This window comes from Apiospora hydei, assembly GCF_038363865.1.
Source record: "Apiospora hydei strain CBS 114990 chromosome Unknown utg000005l_segment0_segment0, whole genome shotgun sequence".
NCBI classification, from domain to species: Eukaryota; Fungi; Ascomycota; class Sordariomycetes; order Amphisphaeriales; family Apiosporaceae; genus Apiospora; species Apiospora hydei.
This window is the reverse complement of record NW_027117364.1, coordinates 2,926,006-2,953,099: the sequence shown is the minus strand read 5'-3', so window position 1 is coordinate 2,953,099 and position 27,094 is coordinate 2,926,006. Positions and strand designations below refer to the sequence as shown.

Here is a 27,094-nt window from a genome sequence, read left to right as displayed (position 1 = left end):
TGTACAACAAAGGAACCTTTTATTTTTGTCAACACTTCTACCGCAGTGAGTGCTGCATGCAAGCAAATATCAACCTGAACACCATATCGCACATGGCAAGCTTCGTGCTTGCTCGCCATTCTTAATTAGACTTGACCGCCTTCTTCATTTCTCAACAGAAACAAGTAAATCAACCCGAGAATTTTTCTTCCTTGTCAACCGTCATGGTACATAATAGTGTATACATTTCCTCCCCCCTCCCCTCCAAAGCCAGTCCCAGTCTCCCCTACTGGCCTCTCGAATTACGTCTCAGTCTATTAGCGAACGAGCTGGCATGTGAGTGGCCACGAGGCCGGGAGCTCTATTGACCGGCAGGTCCGCCACCCCTCTGCCGCTTGGCACCCGCAGCGGCTGCGTCCGACTCTCCACGAGGCCTCTTGTTACCAGGCTGGAAATCGCCGGCAGCAGCATTCAAGCTTGCTCTACCCTGCATTCCACCACGGGCTCCACCGCGGCCGCCTCTAGCAGCGCCGCCGCCCCGAGGTACTTGGTAGGGTCCGCTCGGCTGTCGGAGCCCACTCCTAGTTTGAACGCCGGGAGCGGGGATGTTGCTCTTCGGTTGTGCTGGCGGGGGCTGCGGCAAGGAAGATGGTTGCGGCTGCGTGGTGCTGGGGTTAGACGCGTTCGCAGGCGCGAAGGGGTTAACGGGGGCCGGAGCAAGTTTCGGCAAAGATGAACCAGCAGCAGCAGGCTTAGCGGCCTGAGATGGCGCACCATTGGGGGCTGATTCAGGTGCTGTATTCATGTTAGTAAATATCGAGAAACTTCCTGATTGAGCTCTCGACTTACCTGATGGAGCCTTTGGTGCCGATGGCAACGTCGATGCTGCAGAGGCTGCAGAGGCTGCAGGGGCTGCAGTGCCCGGTGTCGGAAGCTTAGGCGCAGGCGGAGGTGCCTTTGTATCCTTGGCAATATTCCAGACCTCGACGACTGGGCGTTGAGGTGTCTCCTTGGCGGCTGTCTCCACCACGGACAGCTTGGCGGTGGCAGCCCGAGCTTTGTTGTCAGCCATATTCACTTGTAAAGTGGTCTTCGACTGCATCAGCTTCTGTGCTTGTTCCCTGGCCTGGGCAATCTTAGCGTCAACTTCGGCCTTGGACACGTGCAACTGCTCGCATTCATCCTTCAACTTCTTCGTCTCCTGGGCGATCTTCGACTTGATGTTGTTCGCCAAGATGGACTTCACTGTCGGGTTCTTCGCAATGAAATCCCTAACTTCTGCTTCGTTCTCGAGGTTGGTGGGTATCGCCGGCGTTCCGCTGGGAGTGCTTGGCACAGGCGCCTTCGATGGTGTTGCAGGCGACTTTGTATCAGCTGGAGCCGAACCTTGCTCAACCTCCCAGATCTTTCTTTCCTGTTCCAGTTGCAACTTGAATTGCTCCTGCAGCTTGTCTTTCTCCTGCTTGAACTCTTCCCTTTCTGCGTCCATCTGAGCGGCCTTCTCCTTCAGCTTGGCGTTCAACTGAGACTTCATCTTCTCACTGCGCTGGTGAAGTCGGGCCTGCTCGTTCTCTTCCAGTTCGCGAGCCTTGGCCTCGAGCTCAGCTGCCTTTGCTTCCGCATCTGCAATCTTCTTCTCGAGTGCTTGCCGCTCAGCGTCAGTCAGAGGAACAAAAGGTGTAGTACCGTTCTCCATGTTGACATCAGCATCGGATGTACCAGCTTGAGCTTGAGCCAACGCCTGGTCTCTCTCGGAAATAGTAGCCTCGAGCTGGCTGCGGAGGGTTTCAAGCTCTTGCTCGATGGAAGCTTTCTGGGTGCTAACGTTCTCAAGCTCAGACCTGGCTTCAGCGAGTTGCTTCTCAAGTTCCGACGCGTTCGCGGTGCTTGCAGCAACGCCCTCTTCTACAGCCGGAGGTGCGTCATTGGCAGCTGGTGGTGCCGGATCCTTGCTTCGCGATGCCTCTTCCTGCAGCGAGTGTACTTGCGCCTGGAAGCTCTTGATCTGCTCTGCGGCAGCTAGGCATTCCTTCTTTTCAGATTCCAGCTCTTCCCGTGTCGATGCCAGCTGTGTGTTGGCATCCTGGAGCTGGTTCTGAAGGTTGTCTCGTTCGGACATGATCGCAGTCTTCTCATTGACTGCATCGGTCTGTGCCTGCCTCGCCTGGCTTAGCCTCTGCTTGAACTGGTTTGTGAAGCTCTCTTTCTGCTGTGCCAGCCTATCTCTGAGCTTGGTTTCGTTTTCCTCCACCTCCTTCTCCAGCTCCTGCACTCTCTCCTTGAGTTTGGATTCGGCTTCTTGCAGCGAAGTCTTTTCTGTTTCCAAAGCGGCGACAGACTGTTTGAGTTCCTCGACTTCCGCAGGATCGGTACGCCCATGTTTGGCCAAGATATCTTCAGTTCGCTTCTGCCATCGGTCGCGGTCTTCGTGGAGTTGTTTGACCTCAGCTTCCTTGAAGGCCTGCTGGCTTTGCAATTCCTCAATCATTGCTTCCAGCGGCTGGATCTTGGATTCCAATTCAGCAATCACTGTCGACTTCGTTGAGAGCTGTTCCTCAGCCTTGCGGGTTTGTTCCCTTAGGACGGCATTGCTTTCCCGGTAGACGTTAAGCTCTTCAAGCTTGTTCATTAGGTCTTTGTGGGACATGGACGCGCGTTGGCTATCAGAGTTGGCATGTCGCTCTTGATCAAGCTTCAAGCGAGTCTCATCAAGCTGCGACTGGGTGTAGTCCAGCTGTTCTTGCAGACGCTTGGCCTCGCTCAGCTTGAGATCGTATTGAACCTCAAGGATATCCTTCTCACGGCGAAGATAGCCGGCAAGCTCGCGTAGTTGACTCTCGGAGGTTGAAGACGGCTGCGCATCCATGGCCTCCAGCGAGTCGCCCATAGCTGCACGATTTTGTTGCAATGCCGCAACCTGAGACGAAACACTGTCAAGCTGCTGATGCAGAAGTTTGTTCTGTGCATCCGCGCCTTCATGTCTAGTTCGCAGTTCGGAAAGCTCCTGCTCCATCCTCTTGCGACGATCCTCCCAGGAGCTCTCATTCTGCAAAAGAGTTGCGCGAGCCGACTCTGCTTCGACTCTCAGAGTGGCTACTTCGGTCTTGAGCTGGTTGTACTGCTCACGTGTCGTAGATAGAGACTTGGCTGTTTCTCCATGCTTGGTGACTTCATTCTCATAAGCATGTTGAGCGTTGCTGGCAATCTCCGCCTGAGTTCGCAGATCCTCTTGGTGATAACGGGCAGTCTCGCTGTAGTTGACCTCCTGATCCTTAAGGCGCTTGATCTCTTCATCCAAGATAGCTTTCTCGTCTTGGAAGCGTTGAGCCACTTCGTTCTGTGAGTCGCGAAGAGTGGATAACTCGTTGTTGGATCTAGCAAGTTCAGCGGAGATCTCCTCTACACGTTGCTGGAGCTCCTTGATGGATCCATCCTTCGCGGCCAGCTGTGCATCCATATTCGCAGCGTATTCGTCCTGGCTGCTCGTTATGGTCCGTAGATCCTCCTCAATAGCTTCAGTGAGTTCCCTGTATTCATCATTCTGGGTTCTGGCGTTCTCCAACTGAGATTTGGTCAACTCAAGGTCGCGTTTGAGGTCAGCAGCCTCATGGATAAGTTCCTGGATGCGCTCATCTGCGTCTAGACCACCGGTCTGGTCCATACCGGCAACGGCAGTACCTGGTCTGGGGGTGGGACGAGGTTGAAGTCGCTCGGCCTTCTCGGCGGCACTGTTCAGCTGGATGGTCAACTCATCGTTGCGCACCTGAAGGTTGTCTTTCATGGTCTTGGTGGCAACAAGCTCTTCACGGATCTTGCTGAGGTTCGCAGAAAGCTCATCGATGCGCTTCTGGAGTTGCTGCGTGTCGTATTCTTTGCGCTGTTGTAGCTTCCTGTTCTCCTCCTGCTCGTCGTTCAACTTCTTTCTGACAGAGCTTAGTTCAGCCTGCAGAGCTTCGATCTCGGACTGGGAGCGACGCTTGAGTTCCGACTCGCTTATGTCGCGCTCATTCCTGAGGTTTTCGTGTGTTGCAAGTAAGGCATTGAGGCGTGTCTTCTCTTCGTTGAGGCCTTCGTTGGTCTTGGTGAGTCGCTTTTCCATCTCTTGATACATGTTCTTCTCCATCCGTAGGTTTGCAATCTCCTTACGAGTGCTTTCCAGTTGGCCCTTGGTTTCAACCAGCTCCTCGATGGCTTGCTGAGTCCGTGTATCCTGCCGGGCGGCCGACTCACTTTGAGTCTGAATCCTCTTCTGCAATTCCTTGTTCTCGCTCTGGGCTGACTCGAAATTGCTTTGTAGCATGTTGAACCGTTCCTGGGAGAGAGAAAGCTGGCTATTGGTCTTGGCAATCTCAAGCTGTAGATTGTTCTTGATGGTAGAGAGCTCGTTGAGTTGCCTGTTCAACGTTTCTCGGTCCGTTTTCTGCTCATTGCGATAAGCATCGAAGTTTTGTTGAAGGTCTCTGAGCAGAGTGGTGTAATCAGAGGTATCTTCGCCGGCGACGGAATTCTGTTCAATGCTCGCCAACACGTTGCTGTCTCTACCCAAAGCAGAAGACATCTCCTCGGCTGATACGCGCTCCTCAACCATACGACGGAACATATCTCGCTCCGACATGATGCTCTTGGTTCTGGCAGCAAAAGTCCTAAGGCGGTCTTCAAACTCCTTGATCTGTTCCTTCAACCTCATATTCTCGTTGCGATCCTCAATGGCCTGCTGCTTTTCCGAAGCCTCCGCATCGTTCTTCATCTCCTCGGACAGCTGGTGGATGATCTTGAGAAGCTCCTGGTTCTTCTCTTGCAGATCCTTCACGTCACGGAATACAACCAAGCGCTCGGTGACTAGCGTATCAACATCAGACATCTCGTCATTTGTGAATCCATCGGCGCGGCTGATACGTTGGAGTTGCAGTGTCTCATCGAGGGTCAATTCCTGGTCGCGATGCTCCAAGTTGAAGATCATCATCTGCAATTGGGCACTGAGGTCCCTCAGCTGACTGCGTAGAATGTTTGCCTCGACCTGAGTGTTGGACAAGGCAACCTCGGCTTTCTTGGCTGACTTCTTCGCGACATCTCGCTCCTTGAAGCTTTCGTCGGACAGGTGGGACATATTTTGGATCTCCTTTTGCAGACGAATATTCTCAGAAGACAGTTCATCCATCTCAGGAATCTTAGCCTCCAGTTGACTCATCATATCGTCAATCTCTTCGCGCAGCTTTTGGTTCTCGAGTCGCACACTTGACAGTTGATTCCTCAGGGTGGCATTTTCGGAAATCGCTTGTGTGGCCGAAGTCGCGGATTTTCTGGTAGAACCAGGCGTTCCAAATGGCGAGCTGGGACGTCCGAACATGGAGCCGTTCGTAGGTCGAGGGGTCTGGGGTGCCGAGCCGGGGGGGCGGAGGAGACGTGGCTACTCGCGCAGACTCTTGAAGTCGTGCAATCTCAGCTTGCAGAGTTTCCAACTCCGAGGTAGCTTGGTCGTAGTTCTGCTGAGCCTGCGCCAACTGCGCATGAGCATTCCTGACGGCATCTTCGCCCTCCTTCTTGACCATGTCAACTCTTGACTCCACCTCCAACAATCGTTTCTTCTGGCTCTGGAGAAGCTCATCCTTCAACTGTACAAGTCGTTCTCGGGATTCAAGATCTTGATTGTAGCTCTGTTCCTTGCGCGCAAATGCTTCTCTCTCACGCTGCAAGGTGGAGAGAACCTCCTCGGTCTTGTTCTGAGCCTGCTCTAGATGTTTTCGGAGTTGCTGCTCGGTACGTGTCTTGGCATCGAGTTCGCCCGTCAAGTCGTTGACCTTATTCTGAAGTTCGCTCAAGCGTGCACCCTTCTCCTTTCGGTACTTGAGTGCTTCTTCCTGCTTCTTCTTTGTCTCGGTCTCGTAGAAGTCGGCACTGCTTTGCGCCATTGCCAGCTGCTGTTGGAGTGACTGTTCCCTGAATTTGACGGTAGTAGCGGCAGCTTGGGCTGATTGGATGGACTGTTGCAAGGTCGCAACCTCTTGCGCAAGCTTCAAATTCTTCTGGTGTTGTGCCTGAAGCTCCTCAGACAGACTGTCGTTTGCCTTGGTCTTGGTTTCGATAATGGCAAGAGTATCACGGTTCGAGAGCTCAAGGGAGCTTATGCGGGCGCGCAACGTCTCGACTTCAGCGGCTGAAGTGCTGTTCGATGACTTTACAGATTGGATTTCGTTCTCCAGGCTCTGCCGGGTCGTTTCTGGAAAAACACAGTTAGTTCCACATCGGCGGTGAAATAAAAGTTCGATGGGACGTAGAGGTCCAAATGCGAACATGCGAGCAGTTTGACTCTGTGTGTAATATGTAGCTTACCCTCCTGCTTGAGTTTTTCGCGCATCTCCTCAACATCCTTCAGCGCTTTCTTGGCAGTTTCGTTGCTGCGATCGCGCTGGGCTTCGGCACCTCGCACGTTCGTCTCAAGCTCCACTTCCAGCTGTAGCTTCTGGGAATACAAGCCATCATATTCGTGAGCCTTTGTCATGACAGCAGCCAAAACGGCGTTGACGAGGTCAGCGGTCGGATTGGTGGTGACGGAGATCAGAGTGTCTTCTGGCGTGCCCAGATGGGCCGCCAGGTAGCCGATATCGACGTCGGCGGCGGCCATCTTATCGATGTCGAGCAGCCGAGCTTGGTGTCATGGGCAGTCGATGCGGAAAATCGAGTGACAAGGTCGGGTCGAGTAAATGCCACTGGGGGATGTGTGATGGAAACGTGGAATGATTTGTCGCGATGGAAGAGTGGCAGACCCCACGGCAGTGCAAACAAAAAGGTTTGCTATCCCTGGCGTAGAATCGGCGACACGCGAGAACAAAAAGAAAAGAGCCGGGTAAAAGGAATGGCAGTCGCGTAAAAACCTGCCGACCAGAACAAACGGCTGGATCGAGGTTGGCCGACTGAAAGGTGGTGGGATGCGAAGGAAATGGCAGGTCGCCAAAAGTCGAAAGAGATGAGAATTTCCTTTGACGGTTGGCTAGAGCTCCAACTCGATGCTCTGTTTCCGGAAGGGAAGGCGCGACTGGGAACTGCTGCTGCTGTAACGGCAAGGCAAGGCTGTTCAATGTTGTAGCTTCCAGAACAGGTACAGACTGCTAAGTACCTAGGTAAGTACTGACGGCCAGCTTGCTTGCGCTAACCTAAACCAACTAGCGCCTGGAGTGATGTGCTGGTTGCTGGTTGCTGGTTCTCCAGGCCCACTTTAAACCATCCATCATTGAATCAATCCCAGCCTCCCCAATTTTCAGCCTAGACGTCACTTTCACTCCTTCCTTACCGAACCATCACACTTGACACTGGAATTATTACCTTAGGGATATTGGATGAGAGATCCTTCGAAATGTTGGCCAAGAGATGAGTTGTTTTTAACCAAAGGAACAAATCGGGGGTTTCTAGGGACGTAACATTGGCCAAATTTATCAAATAAGATACATATCTAGCTGGTAGATTCCTATGTGATGTTATTACTGGATAACATTGTATTCAATCCCGTTGACAGAGTGGTCAACGAAGGAGCTCTCTAATGCACACGTCTCTCTATCATGTTTCTCAATCCGCAATTGAATTTGACCGAGTCCTACGGCCATCTCGTGGCGCCAAGCCTGCGCACCTCGCATCAACAGATAGCTGCCACCGAGAACAATGCGAGCGCAACCAGATGCGCCGTTATATGCACGGCTGGGCCGCCCAGAATCGACGGAGCGGCAATGTCTCCCTCCACGTCAGACGTGAGACGCATGTAAGCGCGATAGGCGGGCCAGAGATGGTAACTTCCGAGAGCCGCAGCAAAGAGACCATTATATCGACGAGCACCCCGCGGAGACACCAGCATCACGACAGACAAGAGCACGCTGGAAAGCAACAGACCACCATATTGCCTCAGGATCAGCTCTGCTGCTGGTGAACAATCGGGCAACTGTTTCTTCGGGCTCAAGATGAAACTGAGTGCTGCTGGAGTCTCGATGATGGCGTGCCAGAGGTAGGCCGGCTTGGACCACGAAGACGGTGCCATGCCTGAGAGTCGCTTGTAGGTACTTGGGTCGGATTGGTGTCTCACGTATGAGGTCTTTTTCAAGTCCGTAGAAAAAGAAAAGAACAATTTAGGGGATTCGAATGATGGGTCATCCAGTCTCTAAAACCAAGGGTATACCCTCCCTCGAGAATAGGTAAGTAGTGTTCCCGGAGCGTAAGACGACCAAGTCAAAATTGAGGAAGTGGTTAGACAACTATGGGTCATAGCTCTATGCATTATACTTGTGGTCCGGAATCCTTCCGCTGTCGTTCACGGTCTTGACAATTGGAGCATCCCATCCCAAAAGATGCGACGAAAAGACGGGTTTTGCTTGAAGATGCTGTCACCTCTGGTTCTTTTCTTCTTCGAAAAGTAATGATGCATGTTTTTGCACCCAAGATCCCTGCGGGCTGCATTTCAAGCGATGCCGCCTCGAGTCCTCGACGCGCCGCCATCGCAATTAGCTCTAGAGTCCCCTACAATCTCCCACTGTTGGTATAACTGAACATCGTGGTGTCCAGACCATGCTCACAACGACTAACCCGTTCCCGAACTCTAATGCCACAACACGCTACGCTTAAAGTCTTGGCAGGCCGGCGCGTTCCTGGATAAAGCGCAGTTGACCACATCCCCCATATCACCAACGTATAGTAGTCCAAGGATGTCGAGACATCTCCAGATTGTCCATCGAACAAGTGGACAATTCCCGGCTTGGTCTCTTTGTACACAATGACTTGAAAGCCCGTCGCAAAGGATGAGCATACCTATTTATCGCGCTCAACTGCTCGCTTAGGCATATCATGGCGCCTCGCTTCGGCGTGTCCAGGATTGGTCTGGCCAAAATGGGGCAAGACCGGCTTCCCGCTTGATGATGGGCGCTTTTTGTTTTCAGCTGCCAGGGGTTCACTCACGACTCCACGCGCTAAGGGGGGGGCAGGCAGCACATATCACAGCATCGTTTGTGGAATATCATTCGAGGGAAATGCCAAGAGCCGAACGCTTCGAGCGGCGTCTCCTCGAGAAATTGCAAGCCATGTCCCGCTTTCGGGGTCCCTCTGTCTGCCTAAAAGTGAACCTCTTCGCCCCAGACTTCATGTTGGGCTTCTACCATTGCGCAACCTCTCCTTGAGTTGACATTCGATTCTGTGATACCCATTCTTGGTGAGCGTAGCGGGAGACTCCGAAATATGCGGGATACTAGTTGGAGATTGTTACCATGGCTGGTGTTGGGTGGATCGCTGGTTGTCGCTTCCGACATCGTCTATGTGACAGACTTGACGATTTTCACGGAGTTGGTGAGTTGCCGTCAAATTCTCTTGGTGTTGGCCACTTGTTACTGGCACCTTCTATCATGACATCGCCAGAGCATCTCTCGTCCTACATTGTTCCGCTGGCATTGGAATCATGCATCTGGCCCCGTCATGCTCATGGTATACGACTAACACGTACAGGCGCCCTGTGCTGCTTCGGCATTGTCTTATAATGTCATGGCGATGACCTACTCTTCCTGCCCGCAGGCTGTTACCGACTTGCAGTCCTGCGTGTGTTCCAAGGGCAACAATCCCTCGTCACTACAGGCCGCCATCTCGAAATCCATAAGCTACAGCTGCGGATCGACTGCGACAGATGACCAAGCCAGCGCCTCGCAAGTATACGCCGGCTATTGCAATCAAGCAAAGATCACGCCGTTCCCGAAGCCGACGCAGACAGTCTCGCAATACATCATGGACTTTCCAGAATGGGCAGAGCTCGCGCCGTGCGCCGCATCCGCAGTGTCATACAATGTTATGTAGGTCTTTACCTGAACCACCCACCCTACCATCTTCGCATTGCGCCGTTCCGTGCCGTTTTCTGACTTGATAAAAGGAGCATGGTTCGTGGCATGAGACCCAAGCAAGATTTCGAAGCCTAACGACCTACAGACCTACGATCTTTGCCCTACCGATGCGAGCCTTTTGGCCCCTTGTGTCTGCCAGAAGAATCAAAATTCCCTGAGAGTCAGCCAGGCCATCAATACGTCGGCCAAGTCGTCATGCTCAGCACACACAGCCGATGTATCGTCAGCTCAAGCTTTGTTTGCCGCATATTGCGGCCTTAACAACGGCACCTCCTCGTTTCCCACCCCGACAAACCCTCCAGGTGATAGTACGAGCCCCTTTCGCAATCCTAGAGCAGAATGAGATACTCACGCCCGTCTTAGTGACGTATTATGTGACCGGAATGGCCGAATACGCGTCTCTCGCACCATGCGCTCAATCAGCATTGTCATCTGGAGTGTTGAGTGTAAGTCAGAATCTACGCTATGCAAAGTCCCAATCTGATACCTGATATTCCAGCAAACATATGACCTCTGTCCTCCAGGCCCCAAAGCGTTGGCGTCTTGTGCATGTATCAAGGAGGGCATGCCCGGTCTGGTATCAGCCGTAATTACGAGTGGTGTGAGGTACTCTTGTGACAAGACGGCATCAGCAGACATTAGTTCAGCCTTGAGTGTATGGGACATCTACTGCAGTGCTGCAAAGGATTGACAAAACCAGCCGGTGTTACCGAGTCAGGTAGGCAAACCCTACCCATTGAAGACTTCCATAAACTAATCGAACAGTCGAACAAACGTCTCCTGCAGCCAGGACTGGCAGCGGTAACGGAAGCGGCTCTGGCCCACAGCCTACCGGAGGTAACGGCGTCAATGGAGGCTCCGGAAGTTCGAGCGACAACAGCGCAGACGCGTCCAAGGAAACCAAGTCCAACGTGCCGGTGATTGCTGGGGCCGTGGTCGGTGTCGTACTCGGGCTGGGAGCCATTGGCGCGGTCCTCTTTACTTCATGTGGCGGCGCCGCCATGCCAAGGGTGGAAATCAGGAAGAGGCCACCCAGAACCTCACTAATAGCCCAGACGATGGCGCCGGGAAGCCCGAACTCGACAGCACCGCGCTCGCTGTTATGCCGACCGCCGGGAGCCCCAGTGTCAGCTCATTGAAGCCGGTTTCGCCTTCACGGGCAGACAACGTCTCTCCAGTATCTGCTCACGGACCGCCCAAGCCGGAACTGTCGTCAACACCGGTGCCACGGCCACAACCAGAGCTTCAAGGAAACCATGTCTCCGAAGCATATGGGCAACCACTTCACGAAGCACCTGGTCAGTTCCACGGGGAGCGGACCACGCAGCACTAGGACAGACCGCAGCAGCTACATACTCGTATCAGCCACACATGGGGTGGCAATCAGGGCCAGTACACGAGATGGATGGTGGATATGGAGGGGGTGGATATGGAGGGGGTGGATATGGAGGGGTGGATATGGAGGGGGTGGATATGGAGGGGGTCACTACTAAGACGAAGACATGTAATGCCAAACACCGGCAGGCATTACGACAAGATTACTGGTTCTGTATCGCAATCGATTGTGGTTACTAATAAGGAATAAACTGTTAATGTCTATTGCGTACAACGCAGGCGATTTGCCTCGGAGGGTAGGACTGACAAGTTGAGCCGATTATTCCAATGCCAACCATCTCATCCCCTGGTCATCCCATTGCTACTTGAGGCTACGTGAACGCACACCTATCATTCGTGTTTACTCTACTCCGTATGATAGATGAAGTACTTGCTTGTAATGAGTTCAATGAGGTGGATGGTACTACATTGGATCAGGTTACCACGACATGGTCAAAGTTGGTACATATGACCTACACCTTCCTTCCTTGGTTGAGTCACGAATTTGCTTCACCTACCGGTCCTGCCTTGCCCTCCCATTCCTTGCCCACCTACTCTCTCAATCAAGACCCAGCCTGCGAGCATCGCACTCCGGGCACATTTTCGCTCTTTAACCACACCGCACTCCCGGACACACTTTCGCACTTTAATCACACCATAGTCGAACTCGCAAGCCCACGTTGCTCGGAATGAAGGTCAGTTCATCTTCTTGAATGTCCAGCAACTGGCTATATCTAACAACCTGGGAACAGATCCTTGTCGTCTCCCTCCTGCTCATGCTGGCCATGATGGTGGCCGGTACCCCCACCGCAGACGCCGCAGCCCAGCCCAGCCTGCACGAGGTCAAGGCCATGCTCACTGAGGCTGCCAAGCTCCACGACGGCGATGCTGCTCCTGCGACTCCCACATATCCCCAGCTTGCCGCTATGGGTCCCGACGACCACTACATCATCGAATGCGGCGGTTCCTACATCCGATCCTACATGTGCTGGTGAGTTGGTCTCTACCCCCATCACTCCCTCATCCATACTAACGTGATCGCAAGGTACTACAACAACACTCGCTGCTTTTCCGGCAGACTGACCTCTGATGATCAGCAATGCCTCGAGGATTGCAAATGTACCTTGTGGACCGGACCCGATTGGACCCTGCCAAGCAATGGCAATCGCGAGATGTCAAACGATACCCCCACCAGTAACGAGAGCTCGCACACGGCCGAGCGTGGTGTGGCCCATCCGGAGACTCCCTCGAACGGTGATGATGATAAGAAGAAGATAAGCGTGGAGAAGAACCCTGTTCTCTACGATCTGTCCTGTCACTCCGAGGACCAGATCGCCGTCTGCCATGGCGTAGGCGTTGACTGTGACCAGAACGGCCAGATGACGGGACCGCAAGTGGCGTCCTGTTCGCCGCCCATCTGTGCGTGCCACCAACGCCCAGGAAAGATATTGAACTAGCTATATCTTTGGGGTGTGAGATACGGGCTTGACAAACAGTGTGTATGTAGTCCTCGCGGGAACATGTCATCTTTAGATAGGCAAACCGACCAATTTCCCAACGGATCCGGAAAAGAAACTCCTCTGTGTTCGTCGTGTCGTGTGGGTTTCGCTCTATAACAATGATTTCGTTCAAATACCGCGACGAGATCCGTAGGGGCATTCTGATGTGGCTGTCTTTCATTCTAGCGCATGTACTACGCCAGTATGCCAATCCCATCTTGATCGGAGCATGTTACTGGAAGAATGGAATTTGTCGTCGGCGATAACTGGTAGATACTCTTGATTATTATTAACAGATGCATGGCCCTGTGAGTCATAAGTTGCATGACCTCTACCACTGCCATAGAATGGCGGTATGGATATTGCAGTGTTTCGACCACTCCTCCCTTACATAAGAACGGAAATACCGGCTTTAAGGGGTTCTTCACACCACATTAACGCAAACTCCTGTTTCTCCACAACGGTGTGTGCCTTCAGCAAGGAAGTACCAGGTTGACTGGCCAGTCATGGCGGAAGTTTGGGGGGACGCAACGCTCCAATGTGCCGCAGATGCAGGTTAAGCTAAGCTTCAGCGGCTCTTACTTATGTAACTATCAGATAGATGTACTTGCCTCACTGTTGGCTGCACTCGGTTCCATCATAGCCGAACGGAGACGACACTCCCGGGCAGGTGGGTGACAATAAAAAAGCACTGCGAACGCAGCTTACTCTAGTATGTACTTTTTAAGTACTATATAGTCTTACTTTCATAACCCCTTTACAGCGTTATATATTAAGAAATAAAATAGTAAAAAATACGTATAACGTGGTTTATTACTACGCGACGTATATTACTTAGCGACGTATTTAAATTTAATTTTAATATAATTAAATTTTAACGCGTAATACTTTTATAATTATAATGCTTAATTAATCTTAAAAAGATCGAATAGTTTTAATAATTTAAGCGATACGAAACGAAGCGAATTAAATAAGCTAAAGAATAATAGTAAAAGCTTATAATATACTCGAATTAATTTTACGTTATTAAATTTACGACCGAACTTTAAAACGCGAAATCCGACCGAAATAACGTAAATTAAATTTAATTAAAAAAGAGGTATTTCGTAAATATATAATTAATCTAAATATTTGAGGGATACCTCCCGATTTTACTAGTGTAAAAATATAGCTAATCTCCTCACCGCGTCGCGCGGCGGCGACCGCGTCGGTAAGCACTAGGTTAGGCGCTTTATCGACCGTAACCCGGACTTAAAGATTAAAATAAATCGTTAATACGATTACTAAAAGGTTTTTATAAAAATTTTAAAGTTATTTCCGGCTAGTTTACGTTAATCGCGAATATAAAGGCGAAATACGAGATCGTTAACGAAAATATTTAAAATTTCGACGAAACCGGTTTTATAATAAATATAATCGGGTTAATACTCGTCGTAATACGCGCCGAGCGGCGTAGAAAAGCGAAGTCGGTTTAGCTTAATAATTAAGAATAAGTAATAGCGATTAAATATATTAATTCGTAGGGCTAGTATATTTCGCCGTTCTTAATCGTTTAAGGCTAATATTACCTCGTGAACTAGTCTCGCGAAACCGATTTACCGGGCGACTAAGTAATTAAGCCGACTTTTAATGGCTAGACTAATAACGAGATAAGCTTAGATTAAATTAAGCACTTCGATAAACATATTAAAACGTAGACGAAAAATTCCCACCGCCTCTTAATTATCGATAGCTACGAGAGCTATATTTCGGCCGAATTCGAAATATATTACTAGGATAATAATATTATTATACTCGGTATGTTTTTTTATTTATTTTACCTATTTTAATTATTTAATATAACACTTTATTCGGCTTTAAAACGTGTTTATTTAAAAGAAATCGAGTTGTTTATTAAGGCCTCAATAAATTATATTACGAAGCTCGAGTTTTTTATCGCCTTTAAGGCCGCGTATTTTACTGTTTTTACGGAAAATAATATTAAATCTAAATTTAATGCTTTTAATTTAATCCTTTATAATCTTAACGAGGTGATTAATAAGTTAAATATACGTCTCCGAACGTTTATATTTAACTTATCCCGTTCGGGGACGGCTAATACTTACGACCCTTAAACGCCGTTTAACTTTTAATAAATAATTAAATACTTTATTTATATTAAAAAAAAGTGTTTATTTATTAAGGAAGTTCTCCGACGCCGATTTTAAATATAGTAAATTAAATAATGAAAAGTATAACTAAAATAACTTATAAAATAACCCTTATACGTAATAAGATATATATATTAAAAAAGGCTAATTTAGTACTTTTTAAGCGCCGGAGAGCTAAAAAATCGCGAGTCCAGCTTAAAAGAGCCCTTACTATTAAGGAATTTCAGCAGCTACAAGACGAGAAGGTAAAAGGGAAGCGTTCAGCGCCCGATGAAGGTAAAAATAGGGGTTCGTCGAAGCGGAGGGCGACCGGTGGAAGGCGCTGTGATGTTTACGGCGAGACAGGTCACAATGCGCGAACATATGAAAAGGATATAAAATTAAGCGAGGAATCGGATAGCGAGTAGTTTTAATTAATTTTAAGCGTTATAATTAAATTAATTTATATAAAAGGGTTAAAAAGTGAAAAAAATACGTCGCTAAGTAATATACGTCGCGTAATAGTAAACCACGTTAATACTCTTTAATTCGTAAATATTATTATTTTATTATTATTTTATTTTATACTGTATATTTACGGGGCAGTGTATTACTTTGAACCTCACACTTAGTTTGGCAGTGCTTTTTTTATTGTCACCCACCTGCCGGGAGATGTGTAGCTGTTAAAGTGTGACGTTGATATTGCGTTTGACGGTCACCTAGCGAATCGGCTGGCGTTTGCAATAGTCGGCATTGCAGTGCCTAACTTTAGAACACAACTTTCTCCAAAGTAAAGTAAACGCCGATCATCAGGAGAGGGTCACCACGGGCATCAATATAGGCAGGTACAAACAGACATCTGCCGATCTGTATCCAACGCAACGTACTTCTATACAGCGGATCACGATTTGTCAGCGTCGGACCTATCATCGCAGGGGCAACAGAACAGCGAGAGAGGTAAGACTATCTCCGACGATAGTAAGAGACACATCGAACCTCGACTGCTAGCCAAGCCAGATCTGGGATAGTTTGGTAGTCGGAATTGAGCCTGCCCCACCATGGCTCCTGACAACAACAGCGCGGGGTAAAAACTGGCGACGTAGGCAATTCCCATCGGGAAACAGCAAATGCTTGTAGGTTGCGTCACGACTCAATCTCTGTGTATATTTGTCATGTACGTCGATGCATTGCATATCTCAGCCGTGCCAGAAGCTACCCACTTCGCCCAGGGCCTGCGGACAGGACAGTTTGCTACTTGCCATGACACTCATCATGCCTACGCCGTATCCAGTTAGGAGGCGATAAGATCCAAAACATCCATGAGTATCCATGTGGGTTTGTGTTGCATGTAGGTAGGTAGGCAGACAGGACGAGACGTAAACAGTGCAAGGTAGGAAATGCAGAGAGGTATATATATCTGAGAGAAACCCCTCACCCACCTCGTCCTGCCTGAGACTCTCATTCAACTTGCCATCTCTCCATCTTGTTTATGCATCGTCGTCTCTTCACACCCACTTCCATCCGCACATTCAGCACCACCTTGACCAGACATATCACCACTACTACCTCTACCACCAGCAAGATGCCCGCCGTCAAGTCCATGTTCGACCCCAAGGACATGCAGTTCCGCCACCTGGGCCCCACCGGCCTGAAGGTGAGCGTGCTGTCCCTGGGCGGCTGGCTCACGTACGGCGGCACCCAGAAGGGCGAGATCGTCAAGAAGTGCCTGCAGACGGCCTGGGACCACGGCATCAACACCTTCGACACGGCCGAGACGTACGCCAACGGCGAGTCCGAGGTCGAGATGGGCACGGCCCTCAAGGAGCTCGGCTGGCCGCGCGACGAGTACGTCCTGACCACCAAGGTCTTCTTCGGCACGGGCCGTAAGGAGCCCAACACCCGCGGCCTCAGCCGCAAGCACGTCGTCGAGGGCCTCAAGAGCTCCCTGGAGCGCCTGCAGCAGCCCTACGTCGACATCGTCTTCGCCCACCGCCCGGACTACGCCACCCCCATGCGCGAGATCGTCGAGGGCTTCACCCAGGTCATCCGCAACCTCAACCTCGCCTACTACTGGGGCACCTCCGAGTGGTCCGCCACCCAGATCATGGAGGCCACCCAGATCGCCGAGAAGTACAACCTCATCGCCCCCGTCGTGGAGCAGCCCCAGTACAACGCCTTCCACCGCCAGCGCTTCGAGGTCGAGTACAAGCCCCTGTTCCAGCAGTTCCAGTACGGCACCACCATCTGGTCGCCCCTGGCCTCCGGCCTGCTGACCGGCAAGTACAACGACGGCATCCCCGAGGACTCGCGCTTCGCCACCAACAAGTCCTTCTTCGAGAACACCATCAAGGAGCTCCAGTCCCCTGAGGGCAAGGCCAAGATCGAGAAGGTCCGCAAGCTCACCACTATCGCTGAGAAGCTCGGCGGCAACGCCTCCCAGCTCGCCCTTGCCTGGTGCATCAAGAACCCCAACGTTAGCACCGTCATCCTTGGAGCCACCAAGGTCGAGCAGATCGAGGACAACTGCAAGTCCCTCCAGCTGTCTGAGAAGCTGACCCCCGAGCTCATGGAGGAGATCGAGAAGATACTGGACAACAAGCCCGCGGCCCCTGCGACTTTTGGCCGTGACCGATAGGCGCCAGGCTAGGCTAAATGTATCGAATTAGAAGCACTCATCCAAGGATACCTAAAATGACATAATACAAGAACCCATCAAGACATTTGCATATATTTTCCTTGCTTGACTACCAGATTCATGATGCGATGCGACCTTTCACGCCGGCAAGTTGTATTCACCCAAAGTGATGGCCTAAAGATAGCTAGCCTCAGTAGAGATTTGGGCGCCAAACCCCGTTATCCCTCATTGTGTTGCATGTGCCGTTAATTATAAGAGCCCTTTACTTACTATTCCGACTATGAAAGTCATGCTATGCTTCAACATACGGAGGGTTCAATTAACCCAGAGTGGACAGACGTTTCTCAAAGGCATGTGTTGTACACCTAATTCACATCAGTAGAGCCTGATGAGCATAGAAGACGAGGAGTGCGTAGGATCTCGCCCGGTCAGGTTGCGGAATTTGTTTATCAGAATTAGGTCTGTATTATCTCATTGTCTTTGGCCAAAATGCTGCTTAGTGGTCAAATGTGAGACGATTATGATTAAAGGCCCCCTTCGGCACATATATAGTACCCCGTTAACGCATAGGCATATCGGGGAGCGTGGGTTCAAGTATCGTCTTCCTTAGACGAGGCTCCTGCCACCTCTATGTGTCGTCCGCTTCGCCTACCAAGCAAACGTTCGGTGTCTTTTGGTACACATATCCTACAAAAACCAAGAACTTGCTGTGCTTGCTTCTTATCATGCTTAAATGGACTTCGCAAGAAATCAATAGCCGCCGTCATCGCCGTAGGGGTCCTCCTCGTCTTCGTCCATGTCCAGAAGCTGATCATTTTCGGAGAGGGCATCCAGATCACCATCATCGTCGCGATCGTAAGTGTCTGCGAAGGGATCGTCGTAGTCGCCGTTGCGCAACTGTTCCATGTCCGAGTCGGGCTCGGAGCCTGCCTCGGGTGAAGGCGCAACCGGCACTTCGGAGCGGAAAAGCTGCAGCCGCTCAGCCAGGGAAGGTTTCTTCTGGGGCTTCTCGTCTTCAGACTCGTCTTCGTCGTCTTCAGAATCGTCGTCGCTTACGCTTTCGGCCTCGCCCTGTTCGGTAGCCGAGTCGTCGTCGTCGTCTGATTCTGGCATGGCTGCCCTTCTCCGTCGCTTGGTTGCACGTGTCGGTTCTTCTTCGTCCTCGGAGTCAGACGTAGCAACGCGTTTCCGTCGCTTGTTTGGTTCAGTCTGCTCTTCTTCTTCTGTTTCTTCCTCTTCCTCTTCGGAGTCAGACATGACTACGCGTTTGCGGCGATTGCTCAGCCTAGCCTGCTCGTCCTCGACACCCATATCCTCTCCCTCCTCCTCCTCCGAGTCTGACATGATGGCCCTTTTACGGCGCGTTGTAGGCTGCGCATCGTTTTGTTCCTCGTCTTCGCTCTCATCTCCGGACTCGTCCTCGGAATCTGCTAGCACACGGCGTCCTGGTCGTTGGACGTTGCGCACAGATTCATCCGCTGTGTCACTTGCCTCAGCATCACTGTGATCGGGCGACTCAGGTTCGATACTTGAGAAGTGGGCAGACTCGGGCTCGACGCTAGAAAAGTTGGCAGGCTCAACTGCAGCGGCAGAATCATCGGGTGGTGGCGAGAAACCATTGAAGACAGATGTGTCGAATTCCTGCTCTGAGTCGTCATCAAGCACCTGCAGATCATCTTCATCACCTGAAGCTTCATCCTCGTCGATCGAACCATCGTCGATGCCCTCGCTTTCGTATTCGTCAGGAGAGAGCTCATCTTCTTCATCCCCTGAAAACTCATCGGAATGCCAATCGTCCGCCTCTTCCCAGTTGCCGCCCACCGGGTAGATCTCTCTGAGCTTGTCATGACGGTGCACACCGGAGCCTTCGAAATCGAATACCACTATTGGCCATATGGTTTCCTCTCCTATCTTGATGACAGAACATTTCTGGCCGAGTGAGGATTTATTTATACCCTCCCCCTCCTCTTCACCATCCTCTTCCTCCTCATGGCCAAATATTGGCAAATTGGTGTGCTCGCGCTCTCTGCCCTGAGGCCAGCAGTAAAAGGCTTCGTAGTCTTCACCCAGACCCGTGTCTAGCTCTTCCACCTGAAGATGGTATGTCTGGACTGCATCAGAACCACACCATCGCAGATTTCTCGTTCGATGCGTAATAGCTTGTGTGACGAAGTAAGTCGATTGCAGATTGGGCCATTGCGGACGTTCCGTAGAAAGCAAATCCTCATATTGGTGTTCGGCTGTGCCTTCAAGGTCGAGGGCGATGTTGCGGATTCCCGTGAATACGTCGCTCTCTTGCCATGAAGATATGGAGGCAAAGTCTCGAAAGTAGCCAGATACCATGATAATATCTGACTCTTTTCGGTAACGAATAATGCCGGGTTCGCCGCCCTTCTCGATCGCATCAGGGTAGTACTTCAAGGCATATTCACGAGATTCGTGATGAGTAGCCAATACAGCTCTTGCTGGTGCGGTCTGGCGTTCCAATAAAGGACCTTCATGGAGCTCGTTGGCGCCACTAAAAGGCATGCGAAAGCCAAAGATGCGTGCCGGGGCTCTCATGTCCGGATCGAATATCTCCCAGATGCGTTGACGAAGCTCTATAGGAAGGCGGGTAAATTGGGGAAAGGACTCGAATTCGAACCCATCCTCAGATTCATCATCGGTGTCACCTTCATGTGACTCGTCGCCTGATTCCACGGCCTCGACATCAAGAAAGCCATGGTTCTCATCGTCGTCAGACTCATCCGATCCATCAGAGTTGGATTTATCGACATTATGGTCGATGTCATCGTGATCAGGAGCCACCGATCCAGAGCGATCCGATCCCGACTCCGATTCTGACCCCGACGGCATTTTCTACCAGACGTGACTGATACCTGATGAAAATGAGTCTGCTTCGCCAAGCTGCAAAGTTCCGGCCTGGTCAACGCGACCGATGTCGAGTAAGTCGTATGTGTCTCGCCAGATCAGGAGGGCTCGATATCCAGCAGATGATTAACAACTTGCAGATACTCCCCAAGGCACTTTCCAGATGCCAAAAACGGAAGCCGAGAAAAGCAGGAACGTGGATGACAACAAACGCGAACCTTGTGAGATGTGGCTGTGATTGATGTCTGTGAGTTGAAGGAAGGGATGGATTTGAATTGAGCCACACATAGGTAAGCATGGGTCCCGCTGCAAACCTAAAATGATGCAAGTGGGTTCTGACCCACCTAAGAATAGCCGGCTGCTTTAGTGGGGCCATTCATTCAATGCTAGCTAGCTGAATTTGTACCCCTGCAGCGAAGCTATTTCATGACGCTTTTCTCGATACTGAGTCCAACGTGCAGACCAGAGCAGCTGGATCTCGACCATGAAAGTTAGGTAATCACTATAAGAATATGTAAGGACCCTTGATGGGAAATGATCTGACTGCACTGTCGAGTTCTTGTTTGAGACTATAGAATGCTGGTCAAGAGTACACAAGTGAATATTATGTACCTACCTATGATTTCATTACCACTTTCTACCTACACGTATCTACATGTATGTGACCTACCTTCCTTATAACCAAACCCCCCTTTCCAGAACCTCCGTACCCTCCATCCTCGTAGCGGCCGTTCAGAAACTTGCTCTTGGGCTTCAAGAGCATACATCACACGTTCTTTAAGCGTACATCAAAAATGAAAATGCAGGGCTTCGTATTGTGTCACGAGGTCCTCTGCTTTTGGGTGTAAGATACAACCTACATATACATGTACTACCAGGGTGCAATATCTACACCAATCCCAGAAAGACCCTTTGCCTCCGGAACGCCTTCTGCACACCGCAGACCCGGTATCATCCTGGTTTCGTTCGTTGCATATCATTCGCCGGATACACCGCGCCATGCAAACCCGACCGACGTACCGACCTACCAATTCGCCCAACCGCTTGACCACCAGTGTGCGCTTTCTCGAGCTGAAGAAAAGAAATTGGAGAGATATCAACAACCGCCAAAGATCGCCGCCAAATGCTATGAATGTGAAGAAAAGAAACAATCAGGATTCTACGCCTCGCCATGCTGTTCTAATGAATCGTGTTTATCGTGCGGCTCCGATAATGATATGCGCGCTTCGAGTGGTGGTAGAGATTCTAGGCGGGAGAAACGAACGAAAGCAAGTGAACGTGCGCAAAAGGGTATCGTTGACCCACAGTGCTGAACAAGTGGATAGGAAAGAACTCAGTCGATGGTCATGTGTGGAGTGAATTTGGTTCGCCGTCGTGGTCGACTGTGCAGGGTATAGCGACCACTGCGGATGGGCTGCACAAGCATAGCGTGAAGTGGCTTCATACCGGAAGCATTGCAAGCCCGGCTATGGCCACAGCACTAGTATGCAAATGCTGGGAGAGATGGGGTCCAAGCAGTGAAGGATTTGTGCTTGGGCTCGCGTTGCAGTTCTGACAGAAGATCATCCAACTCGGTCCAGTTGTCAGGGTTATCTGCGAACTTTCGATGCTTGCGGGAAGCGATATGCTGTACGGTGTTGCGTTAGTATAATGTTTCCTCCGTATAGAAAGACATGTTGGATCCACTTACGTCCTCAAAGTCCTCAAACTTGTCCTGGCAATTCTCGCAATAACCTGGTTTGGGGTCTCGCTTTTTCGCCGCCTTGACAGCGGCTCGCTTTTCAGCTTGAGCACGTGCCTTTGCGTCTTCATCCTCACAAGTTGTAGCATCGTCCACCAAATCCAGCCTGCGACTCGACGTGCGGCTGAGTGTAAGAGCTCTTCTGGCCGTGGGGTCATCCCGAAGGCTGGGGTCCACACTGCCGGCACGACGGGAACTGAGATCGTGAGAACTATTTCTTTGAAGAACCTTTCGCTGCAGACCGTGTACTTCCTTGCTCATCATACCGATGGCACCAGGTGTCGCAGCTGTTGACGAGATCATCTGCGATCGGATGGCAGACGTGACATTCGACGGCTGAACTCCTGAAGCAACGGGCTCGCCTCCAAACAGTCTCGTTGTACCAGCACGGCTTGTGAAGTTGGGGCGGAACTCGAATTTGTTTCCAGGCTTCATCGAGTTGGTAAGCTCGACCGAGGTAACACTAGAGCCTCGATTGTGGGCACTCTCCATCTCACCTATCGATCTCTTGCCAGTCACGGGCTTTGCCAGGGGTGCCTCGGGGGTTTGCACAACTGCCTTGGCATCAACCGCAGGCTTTGCTGTTACTTGCTTGGGCTTGGGCTTGGGCTTCGCAACCTCTCGGTGGTCATAATCCTCGACAAAGGGGCAACGACCCAGTGGCGCCGTACGGAACTGCGGCCAGTCACCATCGGCTTTATCGGCCACCTTCTGGTATTCTCGTACCATGATAGGCTTCTGCTTTTCCTCAAAGTCATAGACATAGACGTACGGTCCCTTGAAGTAGTGGAGCTCCTGGGTTGTTACCGTAGGGTCACGATCAGAAGGCCCGTTAACGCGCTCATTCTGCAGGAGCTGCAAAAGGTTCGGCTCATGAACTGAACGGGAATCGGCGTGGCTCGCCCGGACACTCCCACTTTTCGATCCACCATAGGCAATGGCAGCACTGACCAACAAGTCTTCCTCCAACAGCATGGACAACATCCTTTGCAACTTATCCATGGACCAGATTTTCTTGCCCATCTCACGGGCGCGGTGCAGCACATCCATGTTCCTCTTTGGCCTAGTATCTTGGAGTTGGGTCAAGGGCCGTCGGCTGGGCACCGCAGTGGATGTTGTGTCAAACAACTTCCTTCTCACTGATGGAGTACCATCCGTCACACGATTCAACAACGAGGGATTAATGGTTTGCACTTGCTCATGCCCATCGTGGATTTCCGTAGTAGTGTTGGCGGCTTCTTCCTCTCGTTGCCGGGCACTCTTTTCAGGAGGGATCGAACGGGTGGTTACCACATGGGTGATATCATTGGAGAAGAATTTGTCCTCGCGCTGTAAAGGTCGTAGTCAGTAAAGTTCATATGCTGGTCTCACTCCGAGTTTACTCACAGCTCCGAGTTTCTCGATTTGCTTTCCCAACTTGGCGCGGACCTCGGTAGGGATATTTTCAAAATAGAAAACCATTCGCGGAAACCTAGCCCGGTGATGTTCCTTCCATTGCCTGATTTCTTCCAGGTCTTTCTCGGTGTATCTGTTGGACTTGCTTTCGGTGTGCTGCGTTTGATGATGGCCCATCCTTTCCCGTGCCAATCTGTTCTCGTATGTGCTGGTGGTGCGTCGTGCCTGCAGCGGGACCTGGGGCTTGGCCATTCGTTTCGAGGGAGAGTTCAGTGGCCGCGGGATGCCCGACTCTAGCATCTGCTTCTTCGCCGGAGGAGGGTGCCCGTAGGCTTCTTCTCTCTGCATATTGGCATATGATCGCCTCTGCTTGGCAGCAGCAAAGGCGGCGGCGGAGCTCCGGATGGGCGAGTTGGCGACATTCTGGTTATTGGAGAGAGGGATGCGTCTAGCTGTTCCAGACATGTTGGAAGACAGAGGAACGGAGCCCGGTGATAGCGATACTGCTGCCATATAAATGTCCTATATCATGCTGCGAATGGCTCTTGGGTTAATGTGAAACTGTCGACTACGGAACAAGTCGAGATGTAAAGCCGGGCTCGTAGATATGCCGCGAGCTCTGGGGATCGTAGAGAGAAAGTCGTCAGTTCGCGTGGTTGGTGCTAGGGCGACGCAACCAATGAAGACACTATGTGTTGCGGGAGTTGGTGAAAGCTCGGGGCGTGTTGTGTTGCCTGCTATTGGTGGAGACTCCAACACGTCAGTTTTTTGGTGTCTAGCACGGAAGCCGGCAGAGAGACAAGGTCGAGGTCGAGTATAACAATGATGAAGGAAAAGCCATACCAGACAAGGTTGAAGGGCGAAAGCTGCAAATACAAGATTTGCAGTTGCCAGTTCGGGGCAGAGTTTGGTGGTTGAGGTTAATAAATTTGAATAAGTCTGAAGTTGCTGGTTTTGGGGAGGGGCATGGGGGAGTTTGTAGCGTGTGCGTGGCCGGGTCGGGCGGTCGTGAAGGCTGGATGTACGCGAAGCGTGGCACAACACGCTTTTGGTTGGGTGCCGGGAAACACGACCAAAGATGGAGGGGATTAAGAGGGCATTAGAGGTCCGGCAGCGTGGTAAAATTGCGGGAGAAGCGCACAACGGCCAAAACGACACGAGATGCGCCTGGTCTGGTGGTTTGGAGAGTCGGTGGTCGATCAGAGGCAACGGCCTTAACACAAGAGGTGATGCTCCTTGGGGGTGTGGTTGCAAGACAGGCAAGCAAAGCAAGAGGGAGAGCAACTGATTTGCGCCCGAGAAGGACTGGCTGACCGGACTGTGTTGCTGCTGTGACTAGGAAATTGGCGCTAGCCTTAATTAATCCGCGAGCCATTCAAAAATAATAACATTGCACGGGCCGCCCATGCTGCGTAAAGAGCAAAACCTCCCCCACCCACTCCACTAAATCGCACGCGACACTGCAGCACAGCAACCAGCCCGAGCCTTGCCGCAACGGGATCCTGGGCCAAAAAAAAAGTGATCATGGGCAGGGCATCGTCATCGTTCAATTCGCGCGAGACGGAATGGTCCTGGCATTGATCTTTTAATTGATTGGCCCTGCTCTCGCTTGCCCGTCCGTGTCGCAGGCGCATCTGGAGTCTGGTTGGTATTTTGTCTGTACCTATAGCAACTCCCTGTATCGGTGGTCGAGGATTTACCCGTGTGTCTTCGTTGTCCTGCTTCGGGTCCCCGTTACGGGTCTGTCTGTCTGGTCTCCCCGCCGAAGAGCAATGACGCCCGTACCCCAGTGATGCTCGTTACATCATTCCTCCCCCAAAATGAAGCTCACAAGGTTGCCGAGCCCGTCATGGCGCCAACTTGGCTTGCAAGCCAGGCGACATGCTTCAAGCCTCCCGTCCTGCCATCGTGCCGGGCTTGCTGCGCCGCTGCAGCCACTTCCGATACAGTTTCCGACCTCTTCGGCCCTGTCGAAACGGAGACTCCCGTCATTCCACCGCTCGTACTCGACCTCCACGGTCCCGGCCTCTAATGTCCTCTTCGGCCAGGCCGTTCATGAGACGCACCCACATATACTTGCGCCTGGCGAACTTACACCTGGCATTACTGCTCAAGAATACCACGACCGACGCGCACGACTGATAGCCTCTCTTCCTCCCAACTCGGCCGTCCTTCTACCCTCTGCTGAGATCCAATTTAAGTCGGGTGCTGTCTTCCACGCTTTTCGCCAGGAGACCGCCTTCCTCTACCTCACAGGCTTCTGCGAACCGGAATCGCTTGCCCTCCTTGTCAAGACCAACAATGACTACATCTTCCACCTATGGTGCCGCCCTAAGAACCCCAAGCAAGAGCAATGGTACGGACCGTGGAGCGGCGTTGATGCTGCTCGCGACGTATGGAACGCTGATGAGGCTGGGGACATAGGCCGTATCGAGTTCGAGCTTGGCAACGCTCTGAAGGACGTGAGCAAGATCTACACCGACGCCGAGCTGACAAAGTACGGGGTTGCCACCAAATTGGGCAACACCCTTCGCAGTGCCGCGCCCAATGCAGGCTTCGCGCCCCTAAGGCCCGCCCTCAACCCCTTGCGCGCTATCAAGTCGCCTGCTGAGGTTGCTTGCATGCGCCGCGCTGGTCAGGCCTCTGGACGTGCACTTACAAATGCTATGCGGCAGTCCTGGAAGTTCGAGAAGGATCTGGCCTCCTTTCTCGAGTACGAGTATCACAAAGCAGGCCTGGAGGGGTCGGCCTATATTCCTGTCGTTGCTGGTGGGCAGAAAGCTTTACTCATCCACTACGTAATGAACAACGGACATCTGAACGAAGACGAATTTGTCCTGGTCGATGCAGGTGGGGAGTACGGTACCTATATCACTGATATCACGCGCACATGGCCCGTCAGTGGCAAGTTCTCGCCAGCTCAAAAGGACTTGTACGAAGCAGTCCTTTCAGCTCAACGGCAAAGCATAGGCCTCTGTAGGGAGAATGCAGGCACAACACTAGACAAACTACACTCGGTCACCGAAACCTTCCTGAGGGATAACCTACGACAGCTAGGTTTTGACGTGGGGGTAATCGGATGGACACTCTCTTCCCGCATCATGTCGGCCATTATATCGGTCTTGATGTGCACGATGTACCAGGCTATTCCAGAGGCACTACTTTGAGGGAAGGTCATTGCATCACCATTGAGCCAGGCGTGTACGTGCCTGATGACGACAGATGGCCTGAGGCCTTCAGAGGCATGGGTATCAGAATCGAAGATAGTGTAATGGTGGGCGAGGAACACCCATATGTACTCACCACCGAGGCGGTAAAAGAGGTCGTCGATATCGAAGCTCTGAGGGACCGTTAGGGTTATTTTACTAGCGTCCTGAGGAAACAACGTGAGCGAAATTTTCCAGACCAGGTAACATGGTGTAAAATGAAGTACGTCTCACGAGACCCCTGTATATATAGCATTGGCGGGAGTATGATTATGCATGAGATGAAACGTACAGTGCTCAGCAAGCAAGCAAGCAGACAGCACTTAGCTACAACAATAGCAAACAGGTATTTTGCTTAGGTACACAAACCTGGCAATGCAGCTATATCAGAACTTGGACGCAACG

The 27,094-nt window shown here is 51.4% G+C and overlaps 8 protein-coding genes across 8 annotated transcripts; 4 read left to right on the top strand and 4 right to left on the bottom strand.

Annotated features, from left to right (window-relative positions):
- Window positions 1-340: 340 nt before the first annotated feature.
- PG997_006367 (Protein MLP1-like protein) lies at window positions 341-6,601 on the bottom strand (the record flags this gene model as incomplete). The annotated part of the gene is made up of 4 exons (XM_066810682.1): window positions 341-774; window positions 829-5,213; window positions 5,290-6,196; window positions 6,310-6,601. 4 exons carry the CDS (start codon window positions 6,599-6,601, stop codon window positions 341-343), a joined length of 6,018 nt encoding a protein of 2,005 aa, XP_066669605.1.
- A 1,005-nt stretch (window positions 6,602-7,606) lies between these two features.
- PG997_006366 (uncharacterized protein) lies at window positions 7,607-8,002 on the bottom strand (the record flags this gene model as incomplete). The annotated part of the gene is made up of 1 exon (XM_066810681.1): window positions 7,607-8,002. The coding sequence occupies one exon, from the start codon at window positions 8,000-8,002 to the stop codon at window positions 7,607-7,609; it is 396 nt and encodes a 131-aa protein (XP_066669604.1).
- Window positions 8,003-9,489: 1,487 nt separating this feature from the next.
- On the top strand, window positions 9,490-11,172 carry PG997_006365 (uncharacterized protein; the record flags this gene model as incomplete). The annotated part of the gene is given in 7 exon segments (XM_066810680.1): window positions 9,490-9,791; window positions 9,897-10,147; window positions 10,203-10,285; window positions 10,339-10,445; window positions 10,487-10,557; window positions 10,605-10,849; window positions 10,861-11,172. The coding sequence occupies 7 exon segments, from the start codon at window positions 9,490-9,492 to the stop codon at window positions 11,170-11,172; spliced, it is 1,371 nt and encodes a 456-aa protein (XP_066669603.1).
- An 829-nt stretch (window positions 11,173-12,001) lies between these two features.
- Window positions 12,002-12,670, top strand: PG997_006364 (uncharacterized protein; the record flags this gene model as incomplete). Its single annotated transcript, XM_066810679.1, has 2 exons — window positions 12,002-12,204; window positions 12,409-12,670. 2 exons carry the CDS (start codon window positions 12,002-12,004, stop codon window positions 12,668-12,670), a joined length of 465 nt encoding a protein of 154 aa, XP_066669602.1.
- A 3,753-nt stretch (window positions 12,671-16,423) lies between these two features.
- On the top strand, window positions 16,424-17,476 carry PG997_006363 (uncharacterized protein; the record flags this gene model as incomplete). The annotated part of the gene is made up of 1 exon (XM_066810678.1): window positions 16,424-17,476. The coding sequence occupies one exon, from the start codon at window positions 16,424-16,426 to the stop codon at window positions 17,474-17,476; it is 1,053 nt and encodes a 350-aa protein (XP_066669601.1).
- A 750-nt stretch (window positions 17,477-18,226) lies between these two features.
- Window positions 18,227-20,332, bottom strand: PG997_006362 (uncharacterized protein; the record flags this gene model as incomplete). The annotated part of the gene is made up of 1 exon (XM_066810677.1): window positions 18,227-20,332. One exon carries the CDS (start codon window positions 20,330-20,332, stop codon window positions 18,227-18,229), a length of 2,106 nt encoding a protein of 701 aa, XP_066669600.1.
- Window positions 20,333-21,827: 1,495 nt separating this feature from the next.
- Window positions 21,828-23,948, bottom strand: PG997_006361 (Dfp1/Him1- central region-domain-containing protein; the record flags this gene model as incomplete). Its single annotated transcript, XM_066810676.1, has 3 exons — window positions 21,828-21,974; window positions 22,038-23,417; window positions 23,475-23,948. The coding sequence occupies 3 exons, from the start codon at window positions 23,946-23,948 to the stop codon at window positions 21,828-21,830; spliced, it is 2,001 nt and encodes a 666-aa protein (XP_066669599.1).
- A 1,327-nt stretch (window positions 23,949-25,275) lies between these two features.
- PG997_006360 (metallopeptidase family M24) lies at window positions 25,276-26,838 on the top strand (the record flags this gene model as incomplete). Its single annotated transcript, XM_066810675.1, has 3 exons — window positions 25,276-25,485; window positions 25,532-26,459; window positions 26,627-26,838. 3 exons carry the CDS (start codon window positions 25,276-25,278, stop codon window positions 26,836-26,838), a joined length of 1,350 nt encoding a protein of 449 aa, XP_066669598.1.
- Window positions 26,839-27,094: the final 256 nt, after the last annotated feature.